The sequence below is a fragment of the Tachysurus vachellii genome, chromosome 10 (assembly GCF_030014155.1).
Source record: "Tachysurus vachellii isolate PV-2020 chromosome 10, HZAU_Pvac_v1, whole genome shotgun sequence".
Taxonomy (NCBI): Eukaryota; Metazoa; Chordata; class Actinopteri; order Siluriformes; family Bagridae; genus Tachysurus; species Tachysurus vachellii.
Window position 1 is genome coordinate 10791924 of NC_083469.1, and position 20648 is coordinate 10812571.

The 20648-nt window shown below is 37.0% G+C and overlaps 1 protein-coding gene across 3 annotated transcripts in view; it reads right to left on the bottom strand.

Annotated features, from left to right (window-relative positions):
* The window catches only part of ttll5 (tubulin tyrosine ligase-like family, member 5), a 60943-nt gene that overhangs the window by 4297 nt on the left and 35998 nt on the right, over nt 1–20648 (bottom strand). For 2 of the 3 annotated variants that reach the window (XM_060879363.1, XM_060879362.1), the window contains 3 exons: nt 12373–12544; nt 7985–8220; nt 2724–2806 (listed from right to left, as the gene is read on the bottom strand). In XM_060879363.1, the coding sequence (XP_060735346.1) occupies nt 2724–2806; nt 7985–8220; nt 12373–12544 (491 nt within the window). Of the gene's footprint in view, nt 1–2723; nt 2807–7073; nt 7629–7984; nt 8221–12372; nt 12545–20648 lie in introns of those variants that run through there. The other variant, XM_060879364.1, reaches the window with a different exon arrangement.

Below are 20648 nucleotides of genomic sequence, written 5' to 3' on the forward strand. Positions count from 1 at the left end.
ATGACTGTCCACTGTACATTTTTAGATTTTTTTTTTTCCTAACAATCTGAGTGTAAGTTTTTTGACCCACAGACACATACAGTATAGGTGCCTCCCCTTTTTTAGGACAATCTTGATCAGACAAGCAGATGTGCAGCAGCTTAAACTACTTAATATCACTGTTACTGCAATAAAATCAACAGTTCCTCCATACCATTTCTCAGGCTCCAAGGTGGAAAGAGTTGTGCAACTCTAAGAAGACGAGTGCAAGCATGCGCAAGAGTGTGTGTGTCTGCTTACATTCAGTCTCACATGGCGCAGGAGAAGACAAACTCATAGGCTCCAACAGACACAAAACTATGAATGATAGGACTGTAACAGGAAACTTTTTTAAAAAAGAAAAAAATGGTTGATGTGTTCATATTCCCCATGTAAATTCTTTTTGAAAATGGAACTTCATTTTGTTATATTTGCCTAAACCTCTAATATATATTAGATTATATTAGAGAGAGAGAGAGAGAGAGAGAGGAGAGTGAGATAGAGAGAGACACAGAGAGAGAGACAGAGAGAGATAGAGAGAGAGAGAGAGAGAGAGAGAGAGAGAGAGTACTGCTTTACAGTACAATGTAACTGTGATAATTTGAAGAATAGATTAAGAGATTGAAGTAGGTAAAAAAGTACAGCTCATTTGGTGTTTAATAATTACAGATAATGAGTGTATTTACTTATGGACGGATTTGAACCCAGTAAAAATGCATGTAAAATAAGAAAGCTGCTTATGCGACTAGTCTGCTACTTTCAGTGAAACAGCAATAAATCCACTCACCGTTAATTCATTACCAAGTCATTACCATCTAATATTTTATAGGATCAGCTTCATCCTGTGAAGAAACATGTCTATCCTGGTGAGTGTTTTTAATTCTAGGAGATAATTCCATTAATTTTTGTATTGATGCAGCCCCAGTCTTCATGGTCACCAGATCTCAACATGTATGCTAGGTTTATGGTTCACCTGATAGCCATTTTCACCTCACTTAGATTAAATTGCTGTATTCTGTTTGCAAGCTTGCATTTATGTTTTTTTTGTATACTTCTGGTTGCCATGGTTCCAGTAAACATGAAGGACTAATGTGTTATTCTCACAAATGACAATATCTACCTAAGGTAGCCAGAAAATATTTTATAATCAGATTATAAATAGATCATATGATCAAAAACCGGATGTCGTCCAGCAAAAAAAATTAATTTGCATAGAAATGCTGTACCTAATGTTTCAGATGCAGTGCATGCATCACTGTCTACCAGTTTCAGAATGTATGCTCTTTATGATTTCTGACTTATATCTGGCTCAAATAGCTTGATGTACCTATGGTAAAAATACCATTATTATTTTAGTTATTTTGTTTGAAATATTGATTTACTTTACTTTTGTTTTGAAGTAAATCAAACATTTTTAGCTTGTAGTACCAGAGTAATTATCAACACTTAGCTCTGGAGCCATGGCTAGGAATTTTTTTTACATTTACATTTACATCATTTGGCAGACGCCCTTATCCAGAGCGACTTACATTATCTCGTTTTTATACAGAAGAACAATTGAGGGTTAAGGGCCTTGCTCAGGGGCCCAACAGTGGCAGCTTGGTGGACCTGGGATCAAACTCACAACCTTCCGATTAGTAGCCCAACACCTTAACCACTAGGCTACCACATGCCCCCATTCATATGTGGACCCAAAAAAAAGGGATTATGTCTCACATTTGTAAAGAAAGCAAGAAACATATCATCTCCGCTTGTTCCCACTGGCAGTTAACAAACTGCTAGACTGCTCAACGTTAACACTGTGCTTACCCTGCCCACTTGCATGGATAACACTTACAGTATATGGTCTGCTAACACCGGTAATCACCATTCATCACACAAAGTAAATGACTTTTAAAAAACTTAAATGTTTTTTTTTTTGTTTAAAAAGAGAATTCCTTCTGGTTAAGCTTAAAATGAATTATCTACAGTAACGGTTTACAACTACTCAATTCTCCCCCGAGTCCAAGGTGACATTTGAGAATGCTTCTAGGCTTACGTGTTTTTGAGTTATTGGTGTTTGTATTAAAGCCATTCAGTTCAAGTAAAATAGACTAACAACTGTAAGAACTCAATAATAAGCATCATAACTTCACAGTTATTACATTATTACTGATCAGTGGTATCTATGTCAATAGAAGGTCCTGTATGTCAATAGAAGGTCCTGAAGCTTGTGTGTCATGTTAAAAAAAGGGGAAAAAACATAGAAATGTGGCCCACAGAACAGTGCAGCATGTACCCATGAAGTAAGTATTATTAATTTTATTGATGCTATCAGCATATGCTCTGCAGGCTAAGTGGAAATAGGCCAATGCTGTTCGTTCTGGATCTATACTTATCTTGTTGCCATAGTGCTAAATATAAAAGAGTCTGTACTAAATAGAGTTCATCAAAGCTGGAATCGTCACTATGCCCAGCTGCCTGGCTCTGGTGCTAGCAGAGGAAGCCACCTGCCTGGGCATGCGATCTCTAGAACTCTATGCCAATGGCAGCCATTAAGACAACACAGATATGTGTTCTAACTGCACACTCAATTAATTAACCTACATATTGTTCAAAAGGATGCACGTACTGCTAAATCATTTGAAAGGACAAAGAAGGAAAAAAAGGATTTGTTCTAATATAACTTGTAAAAATGTGATATACAGATGGATCTCAATGCTCACCAGTTTTTCCACACGTGGTGTCATAAACAACATTTTGGCGACCGAATAAACCATTTTCGGATGGAGCCTCAAGTGGTGCTTGCCTGTTAGGGAAAAAAAATATGAATGAATTTAAAATTTCTAATATGATACATTTGACACTTACAGTATAAGCAGAAGAGATTTTTGCCTTGCAAATAAATGGCCCAGTGAGCAAACAGATAACTCAAAGAGAAGAATAGCATGCTGTGCACAGCGATGAAAAAATAGCTAACCTTTGTAGTAGCTATGCCCTTTGCATTGCAATACTGCTTGTTTCTTCAGGCATGTGAAGCCGCCCATGTGAGGTGGTCTAAAATGTCAAAGGGGCCCAATATGCACATATGCCATAGAGCAATGTGGACTCACTGCAAAATGTTTACCAAGTCAGTTCGGGTCAGCCAGGCATTCCCAGACCCAAGTATCTGTCCCCATGCCTTGGCTTTCAAATGCTTTTTTGTGTGGTTTATGTCATCCTTAGATACAACAGTTTGACTGTGGACATCCATTTAGATTCGGTCAAGCCATTTTTAAAATGATAAAATGTATTAGGAGTTTAAAATGAAAAATTCCGCTCTTCTCAGTGACAAAATAATCAATAAAATGGCGTCATCTTAGTTTTCTGGAAACAATTTGAATGTCACATTTCCAAAGTATTTTTTGAGCTCTTATTTGATGTTGACTAATTACATGCTCCTAATGGCAGACATCAGGGAACCTGTGAGAAATGTTCCCCTTTGGCTGTGAATGGCTCAAATAATTATACCTCTCTTGAAGAACATCTGGCTCTGGAGAGCATGTTAAATCATCAGTTCTGTCCGGGAGGGGAGAAAACAGGGGCCAACATGCCTGTAACTCTATACATTAAATCCGCTAAGTATTTTTGGGAACAATAAATAAAGCTTAGCTGGTATTAACCTCCAGGAGCACAACAGTGGCTTGCCAGAGGAGTACGAGTCTTGTAATGAGGGTGCACAGTGCTGCGTTGTATGGTCCACACAGTTGGGCCTTTCATATGGTTACACAACCCCAGGGCACCACAGCAGATTGAAATTCTCCAATTAAAAATCTAACCTGACTGAGTAGGAAGCAACACTTTAGTACTTTATTGGCAATTTGGGTTCAAGGCTCTTTGCACCAGTTAATCAGCATTTAGTATGTTGGACAGGGTGTTTCAACAAACCACTTGTTGCTCAATTTATATGACCAAATGCATGGGATAAATGTATTCGATGTCTAAACCACAGACTGCTTTTAGGACAGCTAATCCAAGGACTTCTTGGTAATAAGAATAAACAAAGGTAATAAATAAATAAATAAATAAATAAATAAATAAATAAATAAATAAATAAAGATAGATAGATAGATAGATAGATAGATAGATAGATAGATAGATAGATAGATAGAAATTATAATAAGAATAATAATGTTTATTATTAGTCAACCCTGTCAGATTCTCTTTATAACATATTAGCTTCTTTGCACATTGTACCTCTTAATCTGCTCGCTAATGCTTTCCAACTTAATTTAATTCAGGTTTAAATAGTTCAGCAATTGGCTCATATTCAATCTTTAACAGAGCTCAATCCTGTTCATTCGTGACCTTCTTAACCTAGCACATTCTCCTCCTTCCATCAAACAAATAAAGAGTTAATGTTCTAGCCAATAATATCAAAATTCATGACAATATTTTAGGTTATTTTTAAGCCAAAGAATCTGTTTAACTCTCCCTCAAACTTGTTTTCAACCTTCACTCTTTAGGTCATGGTTAAAGAAATGGGTCATAAAAAATCTGTTGTCTGAGCCAAAAAGAAAAATGGACAAATTTTTTTTGGTTGAGGTGGAGTCACACCATGCAGTAATAGCACTGCTGTAATTGTCACCCTATTAGTTATGCCACTCTCTGTCCCTGTTTCCCTGGCTACAGCTCCAAAACTCAACACGCTTTGCAAACAGAACATACACACATTTATATCATTTATTCTACAAATGACTTCTTTCAGTTCCTTTCAGCTTAAGGCCCGCAAAAGCCCGACCAGAATCTAACAAAAAAGAACATACAGATTTAGATAGGATTCAAAACTATGGCATTCTATGCCATCTGCATGTATATACATTATGCATACAGTATGCAGGACATAATGCATATGCAGGACATAATGGTGATTATCAATATACACCTATTACATGCATACTGCCCTGCATGCTGAAATTCTCTACATATGGAGAATTTAGAGACTCATTGGAGATATTTAGAGTGATGGCCATGGACAATATATGGCTCAGTAAATGGTCTAATTGGCTAGAAGCCTGCTAATTCTCTATAGAGCCCATGACTCAGCTCCTGTAGAGTTAACTCAGACGGATTAATCAATTAGAAATGAACGTTTGCTTCCATTATGGAAGCGAAAGACAGAAACCTTGTAAAGATTTGTTGCCACAGTGTAAGCAAAATCAGAGGAAACAATTTAATACTCTTTTTTTTATTCCAATCTGCTTTTACTGCTCACTTTGTTCTTGGAGTTTGATCCACTTTGTTCTATCTTTTCCAATATTTCACTCTCTCCTTCTTTCCCCATTCCAAATAACGCTCTCCCTTCACCTGTCTCTTCCACTCTCCTCTTTATCTCCACTCTACATTTTCTTTTCATTGGTTCGGTGTTTCCATTTGCGCATTTCTGGTCTTCGGGCTTCCGTTTTTCCCACACTCTCTCATGTCACACAGGCCGACCACAAAAATGCAGGACTATGGAGAGTGTGAGGGGCTCTGGAATTCCACATGCGGAGAGTAAACACGGCACTGGGCAGGAAGGCACACAGAGGAGCAAACAGTGCAGCTACCCTCCCCAGAGCTATCGTACCCCTCTCTCAACCATCATCCCTGTCTCCTTAACCCTCCTAACACTAGGACCCTTAACAACTACCTGACATTTCACTGATCTTATTCTCGTGTCTTTCTTTAATCCATTTCTTGCTGTCAGAACATAAAATAATCTTTATTTACCCAAACAAAAGCCACATACCACACACCACTCAATACCAGCTGTCTTTAATAGCCTGATCCCACGACATTCCCATATGAATCCCGAAGTAACACAAATTTAATTTCATACATATTTTATTCTGGTTCCAGTATGGCAGCCACATATCAATGTGCTAATGTACATTTGTATTATGTTCATGAGTAATACTGAAGTAGATAAATACAAACAAGTATCTTGTAATTCAAGATTTTTAATGTTTTAATGCAAGAGATGTCATGCTTATCTCATTGTGGTCTGGGGAATATATTTACTCCTTCCAGCTACATTTACTCATACACTTATCTTAAATGCTTTGCAGATGCTTATCTAATCACATACAAAACCGTGCCTAATTGTTTTGAATGTAAAACAATTAACATCCCTGATGCACATAAATCTAAAATGCACAAATTGTCCCATGACCTCTAATTCCATGTGCGTGTGTGTCTGTGTATGTTTGTGAGAGTGTGTGTGAGTGAGAGAGAGCGCGCGACTCAAGGGATTGACTAGCCGCTGAGAGAGTGTGCTGTCTGACATCTAGTAGCCCACCATAGCAGATCATGTGCTTCCAGCAAACAGGACTGCTACCACAAAGGTTTGCCATTGTTGTGTAGTTTGGCCAGATGTGAAGTCAAGTCATGCTGCAGCGTGGGAAACAGATGACAGTTTCAGTTTTCTCCGGACCTCATTTCTAACCCTCACTTTCCACAAAGAGCACTTATAAACATGTTCAGATGGTTGAATTACACTGAACTAAGAAGGTCTATTGTGTATCTTTGCACTGAACAAGAATCACAACTGATCTTAGTTTTCCTTCTATATACACAAACACACACGCATTACTGATATTTACAACATGTTAGTAATTTTGAAATGAGAATAGCAAGCGGTCAGGACTTGTAAAATGAGGATAAGTTATAAAATTAGTGATCCAGTTGCTTCCAGGTAAGAAATGAAAAATCAGTTGGCTAAACAAAAAGCACAAAAACAATAAAATAGTAATCTGAGTTACAATGGTGATCATTCTAGATTTTTATACCCAAAGTTTCCAAGCAGCTTTTATGAACAAGAAAATGTTTACACTGAATTAGAAGAGCATGACTAAACACCCTGCTCTAAGGTGTGACCAGGCCCTGCTCGGCCTTCTTCAGGCTGGAGGTTCAATATGAAAATTCTTATGGATTTAAATCAATTTTAATACGGATTAAAAAAAAGAAGTAAAACGCACTATGAATACTTAGAAATGACTGAGACATTGCTTTAGTTACTCTAAGTTACACAAAAAAAAGCTACAAGTAACAGTGGCATGTCTGGTATTTCAGTCAACAGTTTGAACTAATGACTAAACTAACATTTGTAAATTCTAAGCATTTCTCTGCATCACGCTGATAACAAACAAAGACTGGTTCTTTACAAACTGAACTGTACTGAGCTTGATTACTATATTTCTATTGACCAAAACAACAACCAATGTGAGTTAATGATAGGGTGCAGTAGGAAAAATTGACTATCTACAAACAAAGCACCATATTGTCTGGATTGTAAGTATATGTTTTCCTTCAACTTTATAGATTTTGATCAAGTGTTTTTTCCCTCTTTTACACATAACTACAATTTAAATTAAATTGTTTATAGACACTTGGAGGAAAGCACTATCTACCCTCTTCCACATACATGAGCTCCCAGACACCCATGATTGGCCAGTGTTGCTGTGGTTTACAGGGGACCCTGAGAGCATGGCCAACTTTGCTCAAAGTTTGCTCAACTTTGACGATTCCAGGCCACAGATGGATCAAACTTGATTCAAACTAGAGATCTCCAGATCTTTTCCTTTGCACAATTTCGGAGCTTGACAGCAGGGCTTCTGTGAGAGTTGAGGAATATGGTTGAATCTTTATATGTAATATATGTGATCTAAGCATGCTAACAAATGTAGGAAAACAAGTTAGCATTTACTGCCAGGGAAAATTAGGAACTGAACATAAATACATGACTGTTTTAAAATATTTAACACAAATATCTCAGGACACATAAGTATTCCTGATAAATAAAGGCAAATTGTGACATGTTTTCTTTAACTAGTCAGATACTTTAAGTAGACACAGGTCTCAAACTACTGCTAACCACAGACATCTTACATGTTACAGTGTACTGCACAGAATTGCTCTAAACTGAATTGTTATAATGCAGATAATATGGCACTTTTAACTTGGAACTTACTGGTTGGTCTTTTGAGTGGCAGACTTGCATAAGAGTGTGCCTTTGGATGTGCTGCTGGGGGGTTTTGGAATCAGAGCAGTCGTGCCCCGTGTAGGGACAAGGAATTGTGGATCTCTCTGACTTGCTGTCTGCTTCGTGCTGGCCTGGGACTGCGAGTTCACATGAACACTAAAGCTGGTGGGAACAGCGTCTTGAGGAACAGCACCAGGCACAAGGGTTTGTACATTCAGCATGGCCTGGAGACAAAGAGAAGCAAAATTAGCTGAAGGACAGTCAAAAAAAACTGTTTTATTCACTCTACACGTCTAAACACCTGAAACTGTTACTGGCTAAGCTTTAATTCTAGCACATCTGCACAATCCTTTCGAGACAGAACATTTGGTGAATTTTCAGTGCATTTTCTGAATCTCTGTAATAAAATAACCATATTTTTTATATTTTATTAGAAGCAGCATTTTCCTCCAAGTCATATGAGGTCAAATACAAACAGATTCCAAGAGTCAGTTCATTCATTCACACAGAAGAAAAAAATGTTACAGCTTATCATAACAGGCCCTAAATACTTTATAATCGGACATACCAAAATGCAGAAATTCTTCACATTGTATGCTTGTTTAGAAATGATTTCTTTTGAATGGGTAGTTGGACTTGGCAAAAGCGCTGTATCCCGACAAAGACTACTGTTCATCATTTTAAATCTGGACTGCAGCAAATTCCTTCCATCTAGTAACATTTTATAGCTGATGTGAAGGGATAGCGTGAGAGTGCTGCAGGCATCTTAAACAAAATTCACTGTAAGCCTCTGTGAAAGTAAAGTTAGTGTCTGTGTGGGACTTGTGATTCTACAAGAGGACATATACATATGTTTATGCATGGTGTGAGTGTATGTGTTTATCCTCAAAGCATCCAGCAGTGTGACAGTAAGTGTGTTCTGAGGCTGCCGGGGTTTGATGAATGAGTGGGCTGAGCTTGGAAGTTGGAGGGTCTCTGTATATGCTTCCGTTGAGAAAGGCCAGGAAGGGCACCTTTCTAATGTTGCCAGGTGGCTGCTGGCCAAGCCATCCCAGGAGCCATGCAGTCTGCACCCAGTGACTGGAACATGGAGCAGAGCAGCTCAATAACACACTTCAGTCCACAATGAAACGTGTTTAAATTGTAGATAATCAGAGAACCATTCAAAACCCTTTAATAACGGCTTTCAACTGCAAAGAACTAAAATTAAATGAGCAGAGAAAGGAATAGCAAATAAAAAAACATCATTTGTCCAAGCACATTATTGAACATGGCTCAGTTCCTCTAACAAATACTGTACATGGTCCCAGACAAAGAAATTCACAAAACATGAAAAACAAGCAATTGCCCCAGAGTTGGGACTCAAATAAAAGACTTGGGCACACACTGACTCATGACGCAACTAGAACTCAACTGACTCGTGAATGAACTCAGAATATAGACTCCTAAACTGTTTACTTGAATAAAAACACAGAAATCAGGACTATCAAAATTGAACACAGTAAATCAATAACCCTTTTCTGCCTGGTTGAAGTGAAAAACATTTAATATTTATATTATTATCAAAAGCAATTGACTTTTTATATCAATATATATTGACTGAGATTTCTTTTGCTTAATGATAAGCAAGGATAAGCATGGATAAAATATATGGAACTGGCACAAATTAAGATCCAAAAAATATTAAATTTATTCCTTATCAATTAAAACTAAATTCAAGTAAAATAGGTCAATGAATGTCATTAGTCCTTTCTTTAGGAATAATATAGCAGTATTTCATTTATGTGCAATAAAATGCCTACAACTAATTAATTAGCTGTTAATTAACGTGCACAACTATATGTGTGAGACTTTCCTGAAATGTTATAGTACAGAGTCAGCATTTTCCAATGTGTTCAGTGATTAGATTATGTTTCTGACTTGTTAATGTTGGACATGCATGCAGTCTATGACACTATTAACTATGTGGAATGGAAAGACTTACAAACACAGTTCTTCTGGACTTCAGGACTGTCTTCCCCAAAAGAATTTTGACCAATCCTGCCCTGTCCTGTACTTATTATTTTTGTTTGGACCTGCCTGCAATATTTTCTAATGAACTAAGCTGGTTCTATTTATGAGAATATTTAATAAATAGTGATTCAATCCACAGCGACCCATGCATCATATACTTCCATGTTGATCAGTTTGGCCTTTGTTTGTCCTACGAGCTTCATATCTTGAATCTCATACAGACAATATACTATAAATAATAATAAAACTATTATTATTATTATTATTATTATTAGTAGTAGTAGTAGTAGTAGTAGTAGTAGTAGTATATTACCATTGAATTTATCACACTGGAAAAAATCCGACATGACTAATGCATGCTTTCATATCTTCTAGACTATATTCTTTCTGGAATATTGTAATATACTGCCGGCTGGAAGCAGCCCCCTGAAGGAAGAAGTCAGCAGCTCACCACTTTACCAGAGCTCTGTACATCAAGTCGAGTTCTTTCACTCCAATCCCAACCATGGCAAACCATGACTTTGTGAAATTTGCTTAATGTATAGCAGCAACGTCATGCAGGAACAGGTTTAGTCCTTTTAGCTCTAGTAAAGGGGAACCACATATTGGTGTGATGGTGGGGTATGTACGTTTATTTAGCCATAGGGTGTATCTTGGTGATCTCCTGAAGCATTCCACCCAATCTGACCACTTCACGCAACCGTAGCCAGCCTACTGTTATTCCTTAGTATCAGTCACAGTTCAGCTGGTAGAAGATGTTTTTCTTACATTGCCTCTAAATTTCTGAAACAGTGTTTGATAAGAACATTTTATGTGCTAGCTCAGTAGCTTATTCAAAATTAGAAGCATACTTGTTTATCTTGGTCTATTCTTGGCCTTTACATAATTTGTAGAAATTCTCTGATTTAAGTTACTTCATTAGTGAATGTACATTTTGACATACTTTTTCATAAACAACTTATACTGACCTATCAAAAACCCATTTGAACAGAAAATAGAAAGTGCTATAAAAATGATGATGATGATGATGATGATGATGATGATGATGGCTATTTGACTCAGACAACAGCTCAGAAAAATAAGACATCCAGAAAGTGACTTAATAATATCTGTTTTGCGGTTGCTCTGATTTGTCCAGACTGATAGATTTTTGTTTGTTCTCTTATAAAATGGTTCATTTTTCGACAGAAACACAGAGACCGCCTGCTGCTTCTATGACACCAAATGGTTATATTTACCTGTGTGAAGCCGTGCCCATTTGGCATGCAGAGCATTGACACAGGCTCTCTGTGTCGGACAAAAACAGGAAGGAATGCAAAAGAATCTGTGTTGACTAAAAGAAAGTTCACCAAATATCCAGCACTAACCAAAACTGCAACCTAGGACAATATCTTTAGCTTTTTATGCTACTCCATTTTATTTCAGCTATTTTCTTTGTTAAATATTCTTCTGTAATTCGTTTGGTTAAAATGATTCAGTTGAAGTACTTTGTCCTGAAGTAGTTTGTCCTGAAGTCTGGAAAAAGCTTTGCGTTTGTCCTGAAGTCTGAAGCTTTCTAGAAAACTTTAGCATGCAAAAGGTGTATTCAGAAATTTGTATTCAGAAATTTCTAAGCTCTATCATAAGAAGGGTGGGTTAGTGTTATGTTTTTTAACTTTGAATGTTAAATCAAAACCACCTGCAAGACGCAATCAGGTAGACGTCAGTGAATGAACCGAACCAAGGAAGTCCGGAGAATGGCACTATTTTTTGTTGTTATATATTCTACACTCTTAATGATTGTGGTTTCAGTGAGCAAGTGTCTGGCCAAACAGACCAAAAGAGATCCAAAAGCAGAATAAAACTGGTTCACTGATACTGCTATGACTCACCAAGATGCACCAAGTGCAGACACACCCATATACACACATACACAAAGCACTATTTATCTACTGCAAGACTTGGTTCATGCAGCTGATTAGTGATGTTTACAAATGGAATTGAGAATGGAACCCAAACACATTAAACTGTTTGAACCTGCATATATTCATCCCTTGTTCAGCCCAAGGTGAACAAAAATGTGATCCTGATTTCTCCACTGGAGTGATTTTAGAAGGTTTTGCACACAGAACCTAAGCTGTTCCAAACCAGATAGAGAGAGACAGAAAAACTGATAGAAAGACAAATATTCCATCACAAATAAACACAGCAGTCCTGAACTGATTCATAACAAACAACATTTTAAACAAACCAGCTGAAATACTGAAACACAAAAATCTCATCAATAAAGCTGCATGGTTACCATAAGAATCAGTTAGTACAATAACTGTACTGTTAAAACGGTACATGACTCTTCTACTTTAAAAGTAGTTTTCACCACTAACCTGATGTCGAGAGCGGCTCTGGTCTAGTAGCTTCCTGGACTGCAGTTTCTGTTGCTGGAGCTGCTGGATGGCAGACTGGAGCTGATAGCTACCTGATGTAGCCTGCAAAATTCCTCCAGTTGCCAAATTATAGGCACTCTGGCACTTTCCATCACCAATTTCCATACTGTGACTGTTGATGCAGAAAAGAGTTTTGTTCTATTATTCACATCCACATGTGACACAGGCAGGATATCAAATCTTGCATTAAATGTGAAAGAACAGTGCACAGTAGTTTTATAAATGTTACAGAATTAGCAGAGAAAATTAGTATTAATTACATACATTTAAGAGTTATTATGGTATCACAAGTTACTTGAAACTATGTTTATAGTCTTGCAAGATAAACATAATTAAAATGTATTAAATCTACTTGTGATCAATTGCGCTTTTTAAAATATTGCACAGGCTGATTTACTTTTTTAAAACGGCAATTCAGTTAATCCATTTTAATGGAACTTTTAATTCTGAACTCAAACGGCAATTTGTTTATGCTCAAAATATAAATCAATTCAATCCATTAAATGAGCACAGTTTTAATAAAGACTATAACTATAAAGTTTGTAAAATAAATAAAACATCCTTCTGCTCCAACAAATCTAATAACACGAGCTAAGTGACATATTGAATTCCTTTATTGTCATTGTACCACGACCCCTCCACCTGCAGCCTCACTCATCCAGATCAGTCAGTGGCAGAGAAGAAAGGAGGATCTGTGGCGAGCAGCAGTCTCCCAGAACACACAGTCCCTCCACCGCCCTGTACACGATACGTCATGTCCCATCAACATCACCGGCTGAGTGCCGAGCAAAGTAAACCTTTAAATGGCTCCATGCTTTTGTAAAGCGATTAGCTCTCATCTGAGTCTAGCTTATGGGAGCCCTTTAACATTTCTTCTCATCTCTACAACTGCATAATGACAGGGCAGGTTCCTCTGATCGAGATTAATTCAGAGGCAGTGGAAAAGGCTTTTCAGCAAGAATGTATAAAAGATCGAGTTTCCTATTAACTCTTACTGTCCAATTTGATATGAACACCTGTACAGCTGGACATTCATGTAGGTAGGGATGTGGTTACCTAGTCGTTTGGGTGTTCAATTACCAATCGGAAGCTTGTGAGTTCGAATCCCAGGTAAGCGAACCTGCCACTGTTGTGCCTCTAAACAAGGCCCTTAACCCTCAATTGCTCAGTTGTATTAAGCAAAGTGAAATTTAAAAGTCACTCTGTCAAATGCCATAAATGTAAATGTAGTTATTTAATCAAGAAATACTCCATTTTAACATCAGAGCATGTAAGAACAGACTTCAACATACACCAAAAAAAAGCGACCTTTTGTTTCCTAATGAAAATGGAAGATAATTCAGTTGATATTTGCACTGGTGTTTTGAACTGTTTAGATGAACTAATATTAACTGAAACTCTCTGGTAGCTCAGTCTTTCCCTCTGTCCCACTGACTCTTGGTGCTGTAAAGATATACTGAGGAAGCGATCGCTTACTTTCTGTCAAGGTAAATTAAGAGTATGATTTTAAAAAAAGAAAGTGTGATTTAAAAAATCCCCTGCACCTTTAAAAAATCCCCTACACTCCCCTGCACCTTCTTGGTAGTTGTTGTGTGATGGGAAAGGGTTAGCTAATGGGTGAGAATTGGCAGAACTAAACTGCTATATGAAAAATCAACTACAGGTAGTAACAGTAACTTCAGGCCACATCATACCACCACAATGTCCATTATTTTCTTTCTGTCATGTTTTACTCCTAACATAGTCAAGAAAATGTCTGAGGTCTGACAGGATTTATTTGCTTGAACACAAGAAAGGTTCCATTTAAATTCAGTTAATTCTGAATAATCATGTGCCCTGCAAAAAAAAAAAAAAGCAATAAAAGAAACTTTTACTTCCAACTTCAAACAAGAGCTAAATACAATCACAGCAGCAAGGAAATCCAAATAAACTAAACCACAAACAGCCTGTGCTGCACCTAGAGCTATAACTCACCATGACAATGATGCCAGATATTATTCATTTTCAGTGTTTACATGTAATAAGCAATGTTTGCTCACACCTACAGTGTTAGTCACGCACATTACAAGTATTATTCTCATGCAGAACTGTAGGAAAAGGAATGCTTAGGGAAATTACATCATTCAGCATCATTCCATGGCTCTGGAGTAATACCTCAAAGCACCAAACTGGTCAATGTGGCTAACATAAGGACGTGGAGTGTTGGGGTATTTCCATCAATTATTGTCATTCTCTCTCTCTCTCTCTCTCTCTCTGCTATAGAAAGAATAGCCTACAGAAGATCACACTACTGTACATTGAATGTATTGTTAGGAACTACTAGTCAGTACCTCGCTGAGGGATTTCAGGGAGGTCAAAAGGGTCAGAGACAAGATCAACAGTGTTGGATCAGGTTGCAACTTTGATTCTCATTTTTGACTCATCACAGCAGGGTAAGTAAAAGCAGTCTGAATCAGCACACTAACTAAGGACTTCGAGAAGTACTTTGTTTAAGATTATGGGTATATAATGCTACAGATTTACATGCTGAGCTAAATGAAACAGGGCAGCAGCTTCCAGTGTGCAGTCTCTCAAATATCTACATCATCTAATGAGTACAGTGCAATTATTTTAAAGCAGACTCATCAAATCATCCTCAGAGAACTTTGCACACATGTCCATATGGGTCTAATTAAAGTGAACAGAAACACTTTTCTTTCAAAGGAAGATAAGTCATGTCTGTCCTCTTTGGCCCCTAAGTAATTTGCTATGATATCAGTAGCCCTGATGATGCATCTGGAATCAAAGTAATGTTTCCAGGATTTTAGAAAGTACTGACACAGAATACATACCTGTCTTAAAACGTTTTTTTTTTTACACCTGTATATCACCTCAGGTGACACAGCAATGCTATAGACTTTTTGAATTTCCTGCAAGACTTTCAAACACTGTAAAATAATTACTCAACACAAGGAGCAGGAAGGGTTTTTTTTATTTATGTTGTTGCTTTTAAGTAAACATGTGAGAAACTATTCTAGTACTGCATTCCAAGATTAGTAGTTTAGGCCAAGATTTCTTCAAGTGTGAGATGTTATACATAAACCCGTTAATTTATAGTGAAAGAGCAGGATTCGGGTTAAACTTCTACCATCAACTTTTCCTTTTTATCACGTAAATCACATTTTTATTCAGTATGTTTCTGATAAAAGATTCGGCACAATAAAGGACATTATACAGGGCCCTCCAAAATTCTTGGCACTCTCCATAAAAACAAGCAAACATCTTTGTCACATAAACATTACACAACAACTTTCCACTCAAGCAATAAGAAAAACTTTGAAAAAAACTTTCAATAAAAAAAAAAATTGTCTTTGTTCTTAGAAAAAAAAGTGTTTTTAATTTTTACTACTTTTTAATGTAACTGTGCATGAATTGTTATGTATTATTAAGAGCCTATACATTTCATTTGTTTTCAGTCTCAGAAACTGATTTTTCTGTTTGTTTATCTGGGGTATAAATGTTAGGTCACACATAAAGGTGAGGGAATTAACAATCCACAAAACTGATTTTGGATATGATGACATGGAGGTGTCTTGATACGATATGTTTTGAAATATAAGAAAAATAATCATTGCTTTAATAGACAACATTATACAATTAAATATCTGCAACTTAAGAACGGAACAGTATTTGTGTAATCTATTCAGCCTCTTAGCAGAATACAACAATTCTTAAAGCGTATAATAAAACAAAAGCTGTGCATTTGATGTAACAAATTTAAAGGACCTCCCTGATGTTCTTATTTACAGATTTCATTAGATAATGCTGAAATGAGACAATACTAATAAAAATAAAACCTTTAATATGAATACAATGATTTTCTAATGCCAACAAATCAAATCAAAACACATTGTATTGTAAGAAAAAAAACAGGATTGAAAATTTTTATTTTCCCATATTATTATTATTATTATTATTATTATTATTATTATTATTATTATTATTATTATTATTCATTCATTCATTCATTCATCTTCTACCGCTTATCTGAACTACCTCGGGTCACAGGGAGCCTGTGCCTATCTCAGGCGTCTTTGGGCATCAAGGCAGGATACACCCTGGATGGAGTGTCAACCCATCGCAGGACACACACACACTCATTCACTCACGCAATCACACCCCTAGGGACAATTTTCCGAGATGCCAATCAACCTACCATGCGTGGGTACCAAGGTGTGAGGCGAACGTGCTAACCACTAAGCCACCGTGCCCCCCTATTATTATTATTATTATTATTATTATTATTATTATTATTATTATTATTATGATGATGATGATGATGATGATGATGGGTCATTTTGAATCTTTTTGAGTGTCATAAATGTATTTATTGGCAACACTATTTATAAGGAAAGACTGGGCTAAATTGTGTTTTAAGTGACTAAATAAAAAGTTGTCACATCACTGCGCCTGCAAGAACACATCAGTTGATCAGTTGAACTAACCAGTTGATATTACAAAGGAAAAAAATCTGCTGTGCTTTTTTTGTGTATATTTCCTCATCATCAGCATTGATTTTTGATGACGCCACTGCCAGTACAACACATAACATGCTTTTCAATCAGTTTAGATAGTGAGACTATGACTTACATCAAGCGCAGAATGCAGGGATTGATTTTAAGCTGCGTTTCAGACCACAGTCAAGCTAGCTATGATAGAAACTTGAGTGCATGTGTGTATGACAATTTACACTAATCTTAGATGGCTACACTACAGGACTGCTGTAAAAATGTTAACAATAATGTACTACATGGACGATTTAATTTTTTTCCCCTTCAAGATCACATGGGCTAATAAAATGAGTCTGTGGACCAGATTTGTCCAGTAAACTTTGCCTTTTACTTGTGTGCCATAGTGATTTTTTTTTAAGGCAAATTTTCCAACTGAAAAATTTGTGCTCTGAATGTTCTGAATCCTGTGGCACTGCTGCCTAGAGTATAACTCGTAATCAACATTAAATGAAAAAGATTTACCATGATACACCTCAGTAAGGCAAAGTTCATCTTCCCAGTGTGTTGTGTTGCATTATTTAAGACAATAAAATTCTGTCTCATTCCTAATCATCACCAAGGTGATTCCTTTAACCCAGATTGAATCAGTCAGGAAAGACTGTCCGAATGCAGCACAGAGTTTGTGTGTGTGTATGTTTGCACGGGCATGCTGTATTATCCATACATTTGTGTTATTAGAATCGTTGTTAAGTTTAGATATTTGCAGAATCTCAGCATGCTTTAATTTACTGTATGTTCACCAGTCGCTGTTACAATTTAGCCAGTCTTCATATACAGCAAATCTTAGAGCCTTCTTCCAGCTCCTGCTTGATGATAAATGCAGCTAGTTTTGTAGCATGATAGTAGCATGAGAAGCTTGTCCTTTTTTCTAAGCCCCTGTAGCTTCTTCTGATTTGAAATAAAGAGGAAGTTAATTTTTCAGAGCTGGGACTGTAGGTTAATGTGTAAATGTTTGCATTTACAGCCATGTTGAATCAAGAGCTGTGTATAGAATGAAACAATTCATTCATATAGGCAATGGATATAAAAAAGGTATGCAGTTACAAAAAAAGCAAATAAGGGCCATAGTTAAAATGTTACATCGCCAAAACAATTTGAACTGGAATTAGTTTGGTTGTCAGATTTTGGAAACAGCAGTTAAACATGGCTGTGTAACAAAAAAACGTTGGAAGAAAGAAGCCCTTCCTGAGAGCATCTTACAAAATCAACTTCACACAATCATTTGATCTACAAATGACATTGTGTGCTGGGGTCAGATGACACCACAACCTAACTTTCTGGTCTTCAACAGGGAAATTTACAAAATACGGCAGCGGATCAGTGATGATTTAGACAAGGTTTTTTCTTTATTGTTCAGCATGCAAATAACTTTAATATTTTGAATGAGCTGTCCAGAGATTCGAGTTAAGACTCTGAATATGGCGAACTTTCCCAATGCTTTGACGTCATTTTTAAGCTACAATTGCCAACTTATGGCACCAACACTGCATACAGCCTTAGAGCCTTTTTTGTTATGTGGAAACGAGAAGAAATCTGATATGGAACTGGAATGTCAGCCAAGTTAAAAGAGAAAGTCAACATTATCGTCTTATGCTGGGCTCCACTCTCTTCTAACTGCACTCCAAAACCTAAATATGCAATAATTATGACATTCCGTTACAATCCTAAACCCTGCCTATTATTACTGTTAGCAAATGGTACCCAATAACTTACTGGAAACGAATCTCTGTTTAAGCCAAGAGCAGAGACAGCACGATCACTGATCCAAGAGCAGCTTAAATTACCAAAGTATTTCACATACTTAGCAACATTATCGTTTACAATGTTTGACATACACCACTGCTAAAATCTAATATCACAGCGTTCAACAACCAGTCACATATTCTGCTTATTACTTCACTTAGTTGTCAGTTGTAGTCAACAAATACAGGATGGAACATTAAACCAAGCCAAAGGCTGCCTTATTTGTTCTAAGATTCAATAGGACACACTCATGAGTTCCAGCAGTGTGGTTAGGGTTACAGGTACAAATGAATATGGAATTATGAAATATCTGTGTATATGTATTTGGGGATACAGATTAGGGGCTAAAAAAAAAAAAAAGTAACCCAAAAAATGAATAAAAAAACTAATAACAATAACAGTGGGAATATGGCTTGGAAGTGCTGACACAGCATACCTGGCAGCCCCTGGCGAGAGAAACTTCAAAGGCCCCTACTCTTTGAAAGGCATCACGCCTCACCCCCTTGGCTTAAAGAGTCAGTATGTTTAACGGCTTCAGCATGTTTGGCACAGACCACTGGTCCCAAAATGCTGGACACGGAGGGAAGGCTCAGGAAATCAAACATTAAAGCAAGAATTAAAGTCAACATAATCAGGCATACATATCCTAATAACATCAAAAAAAAAAAGAGAGAAAAATTATGCTTTGGAATTTTTTTCAGCATTCACAGACCTCATCCAAGGTGAGGAGTGGCAACAGCTTGGTTTGGTTTAATTTTGCTCGGTTTGGTGCACAGCAGACAGCAGCCAGTGGAAAGTTCCAGGCAGATGCTGTTCTAAAGAGATGCCACAGTTTGACCAGAAATGAACCTTTAAACACAAACAAATTCCTGCTGCCAAGACTTTCAAGGGAAGAAGAGGTCAAGGAAATGACTGCAATCTGCAATCACTGGGGACAGAACAATTAATTACTTACTAATCTCAACAGTATCAGCGACTCTGAGAGAGTCAGAATGACTGGATACACACAGCATGAGTGGAGTAAAAGGTGCTTTGGATTAAATAATAATGAGATAAGCAGAAACAGAATATGCCATCAAGACATTTAACCTTATAAGATGTGAAAGCCTGTTTTGGATATCTACGCAAGCATGCTGTGAGTAGATTATAAATTCACTACATCTTTTATTTCTTTTGTGGAAATAAAAACATTTTTTAAAAAGGGAAAAGCCAGACATTCCGAAAATTCCTTGACAGTTCCATACTTAAGGAAGGGTTGGACTAGAAAAACAGACACAAGGAGATGAGGGCCAAAGTGTCTGAGACATTGTCACCAACCTATCACTATAAAACTGAGGAAGCCACATAAGCTTAACCCTTCCTCCCATTACATAGCACTGTGGGAAGCTCTGTATGAACACCTCAGTTTACTGATGGTACTGCACTATGGTTTTCCAAGTATTTGAGTGCACTGCGCGCACACACACGCGCACACACACACACACACACACACACACACACACACACACACACACACACACACAATAAATGGTTCCAGTACAAAATGTAATTTCTAGGAATTCACGATGAACTGGAAATGCACAGGAACTGATCATTAACTTCTTTTTGCAGTTATCTTCACTTCATTCTGCTGAAATGGCATTATGATTGTAGGTGTTCTTTTAATAATGACAGGCAAACAAATGAGGAACCCTGATCTAAAAACTATTTTAACTTTTTTTTTAAAAGATAATATATTCTTAGATTTCAAAGGCATGGTACCTGCCTAGTAGTCTCACCACTTAAATGACCTCTTTTCCATCAAAACGTAGACTCCTAGCTCTCTTTAAAGATTCTTCAGAGACCATTAAACTGGCCTTTAAGTTTTATTGCCTGTGACCGATTTAGCCAACACAAACTAAGCACCTATAAAATTGTCCAGAA